The 12,412-nt window shown below is 55.9% G+C and overlaps 1 protein-coding gene across 5 annotated transcripts; it reads right to left on the bottom strand.

Annotated features, from left to right (window-relative positions):
- Positions 1–1,905: 1,905 nt before the first annotated feature.
- On the bottom strand, positions 1,906–11,359 carry SH2D6 (SH2 domain containing 6). 5 transcript variants are annotated; one of them, XM_038007183.2, is made up of 13 exons: positions 7,872–11,359; positions 7,716–7,741; positions 7,313–7,347; positions 6,672–6,956; positions 6,055–6,113; positions 5,339–5,408; positions 4,518–4,540; positions 4,010–4,070; positions 3,740–3,798; positions 3,365–3,448; positions 3,037–3,195; positions 2,265–2,393; positions 1,906–2,029 (listed from the first exon to the last, which is right to left on the bottom strand). In XM_038007183.2, the coding sequence occupies exons 1-12, from the start codon at positions 7,872–7,874 to the stop codon at positions 2,277–2,279; spliced, it is 981 nt and encodes a 326-aa protein (XP_037863111.2). In that variant the 5' UTR covers positions 7,875–11,359; the 3' UTR covers positions 1,906–2,029; positions 2,265–2,276. The 5 variants fall into 5 exon arrangements, with proteins under 5 accessions (XP_037863111.2, XP_072879234.1, XP_072879232.1 ...); XM_073023133.1 differs by having other exon boundaries at positions 1,956–2,393; positions 6,672–6,786; positions 6,886–6,956; XM_073023131.1 differs by having other exon boundaries at positions 1,956–2,393; positions 7,872–7,968; positions 8,643–11,359.
- Between the last annotated feature and the right edge of the window lie 1,053 nt (positions 11,360–12,412).

The raw sequence follows: 12,412 nt of genomic DNA, 5'->3' as shown, positions 1-12,412 counted from the left end.
CTCCCCGGACAAGGGCCATGTGCTCAGGCCTGCAAGCCTAGGAGGCACTGGGCAGGCAACATGTTCCTTTTTGCCCTCAAGGGCCCCATTTACACACTGTCCCACTGCCTGGCTGTTCCTCCTCTCTTTCTCCCCAGGGAGGGGAGGAATGGAAGCTAGTTCCTTGAAGTTAGTCCCTAAGATGGGAAAAATCAGAGTCCCTGTTGGGCCATTAACTTCCGGAGCTCTGGGCTGTAACTTCTACTCCCCTGACTTAAGGCCTCATGGCTGTGGGGCTCAGTAATAACAGGCCCCTAAGCCCCCAGGCCTTTGTGGCCACAGAGTGGAGAGCTCCCCTAGGAAAGTGGAACCTGTAAAGCTGTTGCGGAGATACTAGGGGGCTGACTGTACTTTGAGTCCCAGCCCAAGGTGCCAAGCTCCCTAGCTTCCACAGCCCCTGCGGGCCTGCGGGATGAGGCTGGGGAAGGTGTGGAGGACGGAGGCCAGGGTCTGGAGAGAACCAGGGAGGGGCCAGTGAGGCTGAGGGCGTGTCTTGGGGTCTCCTATTCTCCTGTTTCTGCTAGAGGCCCCTGCTGCTGGTCTCTTCCTCACACACACACACACCGGTGTCCACCCGCCCCCACCCCTATGCCGGCTGCCCCAGCCCGTACCCTTTCCTGGTGCCCTGGCCAATAACTGTGCCTTCCCAGCGATTTTGACAGTGGCAGCTAATTGCCCCGAATTCGGTGAGTGTTTCCTTCCCCCCATCGGGCACCCCTTTACGCAGGCATCCCTTTATGTGGCATGTCTCACTTAAGCTTCCTAACCGGAGGACGATTACGTAGGGACGATTATCTTCCCCTTATTACAAGCAAGAAATGAAGGTTCCAAGGCAGTAATCCGCAGGAGCCGGCAGTGACGGAGACCGTTCACGCCCTGCCGCCCCGCACCCCGCCCCCAGCCTCGCGCTTGCCTCTCAGTGTCCTCAGTGCCCGCCCGCCGGCCCCATCCCCAGCGGGGTTCCCGCGCCTCCCGGCCCTGCCAGAGCCCAGGGTCGCAAGGCAAGCAGGGCCAGCAGGCCCGGGGGTGCGGAGTGGGATGAGGGTCCGGTCCCTCGGTGCCAGCCTGAGCGCGAGGCAGCCGCAGAGCCGCCCTTTGTTTCGCGGCGCTTGCGGGTTCTGCGGAGTCACGGTCACATGGAGCTTCCGGCACGGGGTGTTCCGGGCGCCACGCCAGGGCCCGAGACGCCCCCGCCCCGTGGCCTGCCCTGCGGCGCCCGACGCCCTCGCCCGCCTGCAGGCCGCCGGCCACCCGGAGCTCCCTGGGCCTCGGGGTCCGCACCCTGTCCCGAGCCCTGTCCCAAGCTCCGCCTGACCGCCTGGGGACCTGGAGCGCCCCTCCACCTCCCACCGTCCCCCAAGCTCTCGCCCGCCGTCCTGTCTTCTCTGAGCGTCACTGTTCAGCTTTCCCTAGCTTTGACCCTAGACTGGAGCATCAGATCGGGGCCCACTGTCTCCCCTCCTCTAGACAACACCAAGCTCCCAAAATCAGGCTCATCACTCCCCTGGGAGCACTGTACCTAAGTAGGTGTTGGAGGAGTAGGTAATGGACTCCATTCTCCTTTAATAGGGTGTCAGACAGCACTGAGCCTCCCTCCCTTCCCCACCCCAACTCCCACAAATCAAAACAAAAATCAGCCACTCGGCCTGGCCTCCACCACACAGAGCATGTGAAAGTAAAAGCCTCAATCTGGGGTAGAAACGACTGGCCTTTTCCGCCCGGTCCTGGCTCCTGCATCTCCATAACTCCAGGCTAGTCTGCCCTGTGACACTTGAGAACCGTGGGGCCTCCCTCGTGCAGGCCACCTGTGCTTCCTTTAGCAGATTCAATAATTTATTCAACAATTTTTTCTTATTTATTGAAAGCAAACTTGTACAAGGCAGGCCAGTCCCTCTCAGGGTGCCCTAGGCCCCCAAGTAGATGTGAGACGTCACCACGGTTCCTTCATCCAGGACTTAGTGAACTGGGCAGACACCTGCATTCCTGGAGGCTGGGAAGAGGGTGTCAGTCTTGGAGAGGCAACAGAGAAGGCAGTGTGAGGCTCTAGGTGAGCACGGGGTGGGGACTCCAGGACCCTTCCCTGGGTTTCCAGGCAGCCTTTTCCCATTAAAGCTGCTTGCAGGCACTGGGAAAGGCTAGGGTGAGGAGGGGTGGGAAAGGAGAGAGGAAGATAGCCCAAGATTGGGCGGGGCAAGAAGCAAACTGGGGCCAAAGGCCATGTGTACCTCACTGTGGCCTCAAGGCTTGGTGGGGAAGAGCAGGCAGGTGAGTTCCCGGCTGCCACTGTGTCTGTCCACAAGGGACAGAGGGTGCCGCATGAAGTGCTGGACCATGGTGGCCACGGAGGAGAAGAGCTGGCCAGGGAGGCAGAGCATCCGTGAGTCCCATGAGCCTCATGCTGGGAGCAACTTCCTGAGGCAACTATGGGACTCTGGCAAAGGGACTTTTGACATTTTTCTAGATATCTTCCTTCCTGCTTGCCCCATGCTGCTCCACTGCCATTTTGCTGCCCCGTTCCAGGCCTCAGACAACTTTCCTGCTGCTGCACCCATGGGCACGCCGCTGGCCAGACTCCTATGTCCAAGGCTAGATCAAACTGACCCCAGGGCATGCCTCTGCCCTGGTACTCCAGTGTGGGGAGCGGTGTGATGGGTGTCTCTAGTTTGCATCCTGGCAAATGCTGGGTGCAACGTTGAGTCCTCGGGGGAAGTAGACGAGAGTCTGAAGATCCTGGACTCCACCCTCCTCCCAGCTGGGTTCATTAAAGGCACAAAGGCCCCTACCTCGACCCTATGCAGACTGAGTCATGGCAGGAGGGGCACCTCCCCACCAGAGGGCCAGGCATCTGGGAAGGAGTTCAGGGCTCTAGGCTCTGTCATTTCTGCCTACCCCAGAAAGATACAAAATGAGGGTTTTTCCCGAGACAAATGCTCTTGGCTGGGCCCGGGATACTGCTCTGCTGTCCCTCCTTAGGCCCCTGCCTCCTCCGGCTCCCACCTCCTCATGGTTCCTGCCCTCCCGGCCCAGGGCATAGTGGTGTCCACCATCCAGCCGCCGGATGGGAATGTTGAAGACCCGGCCTCGGAGAAGTACTGCCAGGGTGAAGGGCTGGGAGCCATGAGGCCCTGAGCTGGGGCGCACGGTGTAGGCCCCATCCTGTGGAGGAGACCCCAGCCATCAACCTCATCTTCCAATGGGCCTCCCACAGCCCTGAGCCATCATGAGGCCAGAACCCTCCTGGCTCTCCTGCTCCCCACTGCTCTGCCAGCTACAGCTTGTGAGTGGAAGGGGTTTCGGAGAAGACCCAGGGTCCGTGGCTGCCCACCTTTTGTAAGCGAAGCAGGGCACTCTCAACAGCATGGCGGTCACAATTCCCTGAGTACCAAGGCTGAGCCAGCAGGTCACTGTCCTGTGCATACACACAGCCACTCAGAGACGTGCCAGGGCACTCGATCCGGCATGGGGAGCCGAGGACACAGGGTGCAGTTATTTGCATTCCCATCGCCTTTGTTCAACTGAGTCCCCCGCAGGCAGAAAAAAGAGGTGTCCCTGTCTGGGGCACGGCGGGGTGCCGCACATGTGTGTTCAATATGTGTTCTCACGGTGGTGCATCCTTCAGCCCAAGAGGGTTCCTGGGGGAGGACTCTCAGGCTCTGCTCCCGGAACCCCTCCCTACAGCCTGCTCCCAGCCCCTCCTCACCTCAGCAGTGGAGGCGCTCCCAACTGGGGCTACAGAGGGAAAAGACGATTTCCTTCCTGCTAGAAGAAGGAGATTATTGAGCTGGGGTGGAGTGAGGGTGGGCAAAGGTGGCTTCTAGGGGACAGCTGCGGGGGCAGGGGGTAGAAGGAGGCGTGCATGGGCCTGAGGTGTGCATGGCAAGGGAAGCAGATGGAGCCAGGAGAGAGTGTTGTGCTGTAGGCAGCTGAGGGACTCCGGCAGGAGGGATCTGGAGCTGAGGGAGGGGCTCACCTGCATCGGGCTCACATTCCAAGTAGAGGTCCTCATCAGGTTTCTTTGGAGGGCCTAGCACCTAAGGTAGGGAGGGGTGTGTGGGACCATGGGTTTAACCAGTCCTGGGGTTCCATTAAGGACTAGGGGTTTTGGGGGAGGAGCCATCGATTTAGATTTAGAGTGGCAGGCACCTCACTCCCTCCTCACATGGTGATCCCTTCTGGGAGCCAGCTTGAATGATTACGATTTCTCCTCTGTCCAAGAGGGGGCATCCCACTAGCACCTTCCCCTTCAGAGGTGCCCACGGGACCCAGCTCTCGGAGACTGTGAGGAGGAGCCCTGGGCAGCACCCTCAGGACAGCTGGCTCATTGCCTGCCAGGGGCCTGTGGCCAAGGGGCAGGGGCCCTGCTCTGGGCCTTTTCCCTTGGTTTCAGGGATATTTCTCCTCTCTAACCCCCCACCCCACCCCTGCGGTTTCCTAACCAGAACCCTGGAAAGTGAGGAGGAGATGGAAGGGCTGCTCACCACTCTGGACGATGCACCCTGCTCTGGAAGGAAAAGGAGAGAACCACCTGTCACGCAGGGCAGGGAGCAGAAAGGAATTCAGTGGGACTGAGGCTGAAAGAACAGAGACTCCTTAGGGCGCCTCTGAGGAGGGCATCTCAGAGCCAGCTTTGAAACCCCATGAGAAAGCTTTTCTCATCCCCTAGTAGTTCTCTGCACAGCCCTATGGTGTCGCCTGTCCTGACCTCCCAGCAAACTTGCCAGGCCTGGCTCCAAAGACTTTGGACTGTTCAAAAAATCATAGCAGCCGGGCACAGTGGCTCATGCCTGTAATTCCCAGCACTTTGGGAGGCCAAGGCAGGCAGATCACTTGAGGTCAGGAGTTCGACGCCAGCCTGGCCAACATGGTGAAATCCCATCTCTACTAAAAATACAAAAATTAGCCAGAAATCACTTGAACCCGGGAGGCAGAGATTGCAGTGAGCCAAGATCGTGCCACTGCACTGCAGTCTGGGTAACAGAGTGAGACTCTGACTCAAAAAAAAAAAAAAAAAATCCGAGCAGCCGAGCCAAAAAAAAAAAAAAAGAGCAGACTGCTTCTGTGGGATCTTAGGCACAGCATTTCGTATCTCTGGGCCGCAGTCTCCTCATTCATTTCATTAGAGACACCGCCGCCTGCCTGCCTACCTTAGAGGATTGGTAGGTATAAAGGGGCACAGCCAGGGGAGTGCCATGAAAGGGCAGGGTATGAGACCCATGTCAGGCAAGCACAGCTCTACTCCGTGGTGGGAGGACTCCCCGTCCCAGGGTGGAGCCACAGAAAGAGAGGACATCACCATTACCTCGCCTCCCGAAGACAGGTCTCTGCTTCCTGGCCACCAGCAGGCTCACTGCTCCCGTCAGCTGTGGGCACTGTGGGGCCCGTGAGGGCGGATGAGGGAAGGAAACTGAGGCACCAGTTTCCTTCCAGGAGGGCAAGGATGGGGCAGGATAGGATGGGATGGGACCACTTGTATCTGTGTAGCTTTAAAAAATGTACAAAAGGGATGACTCTTCTCTTTGCTTCTACCCTGTGGCTCTTTCTTTGTTGTGAATCACTCCCTGCTTTTTACAAAAATTCCAGTGAAATGTATGATAAAGGTGGTAGCTTTCAAAATCCATAAAGTCCCACTGGGATAAAGGTGAGAATGGGAGCTGGCAGTGACTGGCAGCTGAGGAAGGGATTTCTTCACTCTAGAGATGGGGAGGGGTCCTCAGGTACCGGAATCCAAGGGAAGGGCAGCTGAGCCCCTCCCTTCCCCCTCAGACAGATGAGAAGGGCACTGTGGGGGAAGCTGAAGGGGAGGGTGGAAGGACCAGGTCAGGCGAGCTGGAGGAGTGACTGACAGCGGCAAGGCTCTGGCTTCTCATGCATCTGGCATCTGATTTTTCAGGGGCCTCTTGAATGCAAATGTGGGGGAATCTTGCAAATGAGATGCCTCTAAGATTCACTCACTGGGAAATGGCAGCCTGGGGTGGGGCGAGTGGGGAAGGAGGGACTTCTGGGGAGGCCTCTCACCATGCTGGGCTGAGGCAGGGGTGGCGATGGCTTTGACGGACCCAGGGGGCCAGAGTGATCTGGAAAAGACCGCATGTGTTGTGAGTTGGTGGGTTCCTCCCAGGTAGGTTCCCATTTTCCTCCCGCCCCCCCCCCAACACCAGCCTCCATTTCCTCCTCCTTCCCTCACTCCCCTTGTTCATTGGCTTCCTGACAGCCCAGTCTCCATGGCAACTGGAGGCGGGCAATTTCCCTGCCCCCACCTGGCCGAGGAGCTGAGCAGTGGGAGTGGGATGCCAGCGGCAGCCGGGGCTCTCCCAGCACCCCCGCCCTTGGCCTGAAGAAGTGTTGGGATCTCAGAAGGGGAATGCCAGGCCCCCGCTGTTGCCCTGGTTACACCACTCCTCCTCTTCCCTTCCCACTCTTCTTCGTCCCTCCCCTCCTCCCTCCCTCAGTTCCTTCATCTCTCTCTCTCCCTGCCTAACCAAGAGGCCCTGGTGACTGCCAGCTGAGGCCTCCCTTGCTGCCTCAGTGCGGGGAGGGGAGGAGAGGCAAGGCCTATGCCCTCTTGTCTTGTGGGGACCCTCCTGCCCTACCCAAGCACCTGGTCTCCCTGCCTCCCACCTCCCAGCCCTCACCCAGGTACAAGGAGTCCTCCTCAGTGCCAGGAAGGTGGGCAGGGGCTAGACTGAGGGGCAGAGCTTCACAGGGCGGCAGCTCGTACTTATTCTCCTCCTCGTCCTCCTCCTGGGCCTGGAGGAAGGGATGCACAGCAGGAATGGAGGGGAGAGGGTGTTCAGGGCAGGCTCTAGCAGCTGCCTCCCCCACCCCAACCTCAGTAGCCAGACTCACCTTGTGTCTCCAAGTCCCTGGGGCAGGCAGAAAGGAAGGGCTGGGAGCATCTTCTCTCCAACCTGGGGAGTCTGGACAGACAGGCTGGCCTCACCTCCTCCCTGCCCACCTTTCCCCAGTATAATAAACCACCCACCCTGGACAGCTTCAGTGCTTCAACTCAAAGAAACCACTCATCACAGGTATTTCCAATGCTGTCGCAGGGCCACTGAGGTAGGCAGTTTGGAAACAAGGGGCCCTTCCACCAATGCCCATCCCCTGTCCCCCGCACCCTTGATTCTGGCCAAGACAGATGGGAGAGCTAGGCCCCTGTGACTCAGCAGTGCTGGGCTCTGGGAGGCAGGAGGTGTGCAGAGTCACTCTGGGGGGACCTGACTTGCAAGGGATCCCAGTCTGTTGGGCCCCCCTGACCCATTGTGTCACTTACCTACACATCTGGGGGGTGGGAGCGGTGGCCACAGCCTGCAAGCACATTCTAGTCAACTCTGCCCAAGGGGCCCTCGAGTTTGTATGAGACAGACACTGTGTTGTGGGACATTCACATCCATGACAATGTGACTGACAGAGGCCCTGGGAGCAGGGCAGCAGAGGAGGCGGCTGGGGGCAGAGCTGGTGCCAGTGGGCGCATAACTGCATGAGTTGGTGCCCTGGGAAAGCCAGGAGCCAGGGAGCCCTAGTGCTGACAGGAAGTGGAGGCGTGTGAATGGTCTCCCTGGGCAGAGAGGAGCCAGGCAGAGTCAGCACAGCTCCTGGGATGGCTGTGCCCAGGAGAGGAGGGGTAGAGAGAGACAAGACGGGAAGGCAGGGGAGAGAGGAGCCCCAGTACTCACCGGGGCCTGCTCCCACTGCGCTTGTCCTGGAAAGAGCCAGGGTGGAGAGTAGAGGGGTCAGTGCAGCCGGGATGCCTCTCCGTGGCGGAGTCCTGGGCCTCCCGGGTGGGCAGGTTTGTGTACCTGGGGCTGTCCCGTCCTGGGACCACATCTTACCATGGCAGAGGCAGAGAAGCTTTGCCTCCCTGGAGCCCAGGATCTGCCACAAATGGCCTGGGGACAAGGGCTCCATTGTTCCCATCATTTGCATCTCCTAAACACCAGGAAGGTAGATCTGCTGTGGCCTCCAACCCCAGACCAACTTCATCCAGGACACTCCCAGAGCCCAACCCCAGGTCTCTGAGCCTCCCCAAGGCAGGCCTCCCCCGTCTGTGGTCTCCAGCCCCTCTGCCCAACAAGAGGAAAAGTTAAGCTGGACCAGTGTTCTCAGGCTTCCTTCAGCTCTCTGATAAGTGTCACCTTTCTCAACTCATAGACAACATTACGTTATTAGGCAGATCCAATTAAAAACAGCAGGCTGGCCTTGCAGACACTTTTCTTAAACGCTTTACTGCTGTTGTCGTTTGCTGGTGAGTGGTAACCAATGATTAAGGAAATGAAGGTGAGGGAGGCGCTTAGAAAGAGGCTCTCATATTTAGTGTGACAGCTTCATTTTTTGATGGATGCATTTATCCATTCAGTGGGTATTTATTGAACATCCACTGTCTGCCAGAGACTGTTCCAGGCATTGAAGATGCCATAGGAAAACGAAGCAGGCAGGCATTACGTGTGTTTCCTCATTGGATTCTCACAGTAACGTCATGCTGCAAGTACTGGTTTTATCCCTGCTTTTCAAATGAGGAAACTGAGTGTATTAGTCAGCTCGGGCTGCCATAACCAAAACCCACAAACTATGTGGCTTAAGCAACAGAAATATCATTTTCTCACTGTTCTGGAGCTAGAAGTCCAAGATCAAGGTGCCATAAGGATTGGTTTGTGATGCGGCCTCTCTTCTTGGCTTGTAAACAGCTGCTTTCTCTCTGTCCTCACATGACCTCTTGTCTGTGCACGCGCAGAGAGAGGCGGTTCTGGTAACTCTTCTTCTTATGAAGGCACCCACACTCTCAGATTAGGGCCCCACCCCCATGACCTTATTTATTTTTAATGACCTCCCTAAAGACCCTATCTCTAAATAGTCACATGGGGGGTTAGGATTTTAGCATATGAATTTTAAGGGAACACAATTCAGTCATAACACTGAGGCTCTGAGAAGTTGAATAGCTTTCCTGAGGTCATGCAATTAGCAAGTGTTGGAAATGGGATTCAACCTGAGCTCTGCCTGCCTCAGAGCCTGTGCCCTAAAAGCTAAGCATTCTGTACCTCACCAGGATTGGGTCTGGACCCTCCTTTCCTACGATGGAATTAGCAGTGCTAATTGTGACCTTCCTCAAGGAGCTTATGACTTCCAGGGGCTCTGTTACCTGAGTGAACTTTGGAACTCTGTCGCGATAAAAATGAGGGCCGGGGCCTGGTGTCTGACTGTTTAAGTCAGGGAATGAGGAAACACAGAGCCCAATCATGAATGATGACACGAGGACTTCTAAGGCCCTGGAGCTTTCTGGTGCTTATTACTTCGGTGGCATCCTGGTTGTTGGTGCAAAGGAGAAATAAGCCCATGTACTTGCATCTTTGGAGGCCACCAGGCTGGGGGCACTGGAGAGACACCCAGGGATGGAGAGGAAGACCAGACAATTCCTGGGACCTGCAGGCAAAAGGGCATCCAAGAAACCAAGAAGAGTCATTGGGGTGGCTTCACAGGGGGCCCATTTGGTACAAAGGGAAAAACGGAAAAAACAAGAAGAACAAATCCTCACCCAGAATTGGTTCTACTGGGTCTATTCTTTGTCCTCCACTCCCAGCTGACCTTTCTTCCACATTTAAACCATAAGGCAAGGGACAATTTCCCTCACCCAAGGGGGCCTCATTTGGAATCAGGGTCAGTAGGAGGTTCTGGACACCACCCCACTGTAAACCTTAGCCTGAGCGAGTTTCCCAGTGCACGCTGCCCTCCCTCTAGCCACCTCCCTTCTCTGCTCAGGGCTTTGCATAGGCAAATGCCAGGGCTTGGGTGAGTGAAAGGGCCCCAGGCAGAGGGCAGAGTCCATGCCATCTGGGTGGGGCACTGGCCTGGGCAGATCTGGGAGAAGGGAAAGGAAAGAGGCCTGCCTCTGTGGCCTCATGTCGTCACACAGGCAGATTGGGATACCCTCTGTATCCATCTTTGGCACGGAATTGCTCTGTACACACCATAGATATTCCCTGGGATGAATTCCTGGAAGCGGACTTGCTAGAAATTCACATTTTGAAGGTATAATGCCCCATTGTCCGGCAGCACCTAAGTGCCTGTTTTATGGTCCTTCCACAGCACAAAGTGATTCTCCAACTTTTTCAGGTCTCAGCTACTGAGAACAGGCCATGGGCCCAAGGCAGTCTAAATCCACCCTCAGAAAACACACAGCCTAGTTTAGAAAAAACTCAAATGGATTTCTCCCCTGCTCTCACACAACAGCAATCAACACAGAGCAGACTTCTGTGACCAAATGTGGTGGCAGGGTGGGCAGTTCTCCCCACCACCCAGTGAGCAATCAGCTCTGCAGCAGACACAGTGGGGTGTCCTCCAATCCACTTCCAATACTACCTACCTGGAGACAGAGTCAGAGCCCACAGGTTGAGGGCTCAGTCCCCAACAGGCCCGTCCTGCCACCTCAGATACCAGGCACAAGTCTGGGCCTCCAGAACTTCCGACCAACTGGCTTCAAGCTGGGGTTCCCACAACCTCTTCTTTGGGTTTGATTAATTTGCTGGAGCAGCAGCTCACAGAATTCAGAGAAACACTTACTTATGTTTACTGGTTTATTACGAAGGATATTGCAAAGGATGCAGATGAAGAGATGCATAGGGCAGAAATAGTGGGAATGGGTGTGGAGGCTCTGTGCCCTCCCTGGGCATACCACATTCCAGGAGCCTCCACGTGGTCAGCTATGCAGAAGCTCTCTGAACCAGGCCTCTTGGGTTTTTATGGAAGATTCATGCCTACAGCATTCCTTCCCCCAGCGTATGAGGCAGGACCCTCTCTGGAATTAGGGTCACACAATCACAAAGGTGGAGGAAGATTAGAGTCCAGCCTTGGGCAGGTGAAAGGAGGACAGGACAAAGCCAGAGAGATTCTGTTTCCCGAGGCCTGCTCCTGAAGCCTAACACAGCCAACATCATAACCAAAGGCTCTAAACAGAGCTGTGGGAGTTATGAGCCTGGAACCATGGACAAAAACCTACATATGGAAGAAATACTCAAGGTCATTTTTGCCAGCAGACAGAGCAGATGGCGAAGTGTAGCCGGGACCCCTGGTGTGAGTGAAGTGAGATCCATTGCAAGGAGGAGTCTGGAGGTGGCTCTGAGGACCTGCAGGGGGACAGGTAAGCAGGCTGTGGTCAGAGGTCTCAGAGGTGGGAGAGCACAGCATGTGGAGGAAGAGCCGCGGAGATGTGGGTGGCTGGGCTCACCAAGAACAGAAGGGGACATCTGCCATCCTTTTTGGCTGCTAAACATGCCCTACATTTGGGGAGTTCTCCACCTCATGAATCCTCGTTTCCAATTGCAGAAGCCAGGTGAGGCCTTCCCAACCTCCCCTTGCCACTGAGGTGCAGGCTGTGCCAGCCAGAGGCCCCGTGCCAGACTCTGAATCTGTAGCAGGCACCAAGACGAAGGCACCCTGAGAGGGTGGTGACAGCCAAATCCTGTTTCCAGAGGCTTAGGGGGGTGAGCCCTTAGCACCACCACCCAGGGCCCAAATCAGTGGCATTGGCAAACAGTGGTGTCAGTGCCCAGGATGGCTCTGCCAGGCTGGCTTGGCTGTGACCTTTGGGACATTATTCCTGGCTAACTCTCTGGCCCTGCTGGAGATACTATGAGCTACAGAATAGTTTTAATAAATTATTTTCCAGCCTAAACTAGCTAGAGTCTGTTTCTCTTACTTTCAGTTAAGAACTTTAATCCAGCCAGGCATGGTGGCTCATGCTTATAATCCCAACACTTTGGGAGGCTGAGGCGGGTGGATCACCTGAGGTCAGGAGTTTGAAACCAGTCTGGCCAACATGGTGAAACCCTGTCTCTACTAAAGAAATACAAAATAATTAGCCAGGCATTATGGCAGGCACCTGTAATCCCAGCTCTCAGGAGGTTGAGGCAGGAGAATAGCTTGAACCTGGGAGGCAGAGGTTGCAGTAAGCCGAGATTGCGCCACTGCACTCAAGCCTGGGCAGTAAGAGTGAAACTCCGTCTCAAAAAAAAAAAAGAACTTTAATCTGGGGATGAAACCTCAGAGTCAGTGGGACCACCAAATGGATGCCAAGAAACCCAAACAGTGAACCCAGGTATGGGTGTCTCCTGGGAAGGTCGAACCAGAAAGAACTAAATGTGATAGCATTATACCTGTACAGTCTTGGGAATATTTATTTATTTATTTTGAGATGGAGTCTTGCTCTGTTGCCCAGGCTGGAGTGCAGTGGCATGATCTCGGCTCACTGCAACCTCCGCCTCCCAGGTTCAAGCGAATCTCCTTTTTCAGCCTCCCAAGTAGCTGGGGTTACAGGCACGCGTCACCATGCCCGGCTAATTTTTGTATGTTTAGTAGAGATGGGGTTTCACTATGTTGGCCA

Source organism: Chlorocebus sabaeus, chromosome 14 (genome assembly GCF_047675955.1).
Source record: "Chlorocebus sabaeus isolate Y175 chromosome 14, mChlSab1.0.hap1, whole genome shotgun sequence".
Lineage (NCBI taxonomy): Eukaryota > Metazoa > Chordata > Mammalia > Primates > Cercopithecidae > Chlorocebus > Chlorocebus sabaeus.
The sequence above is the reverse complement of the archived record's forward strand: the minus strand, read 5'-3'. Positions and strand labels throughout refer to the sequence as shown.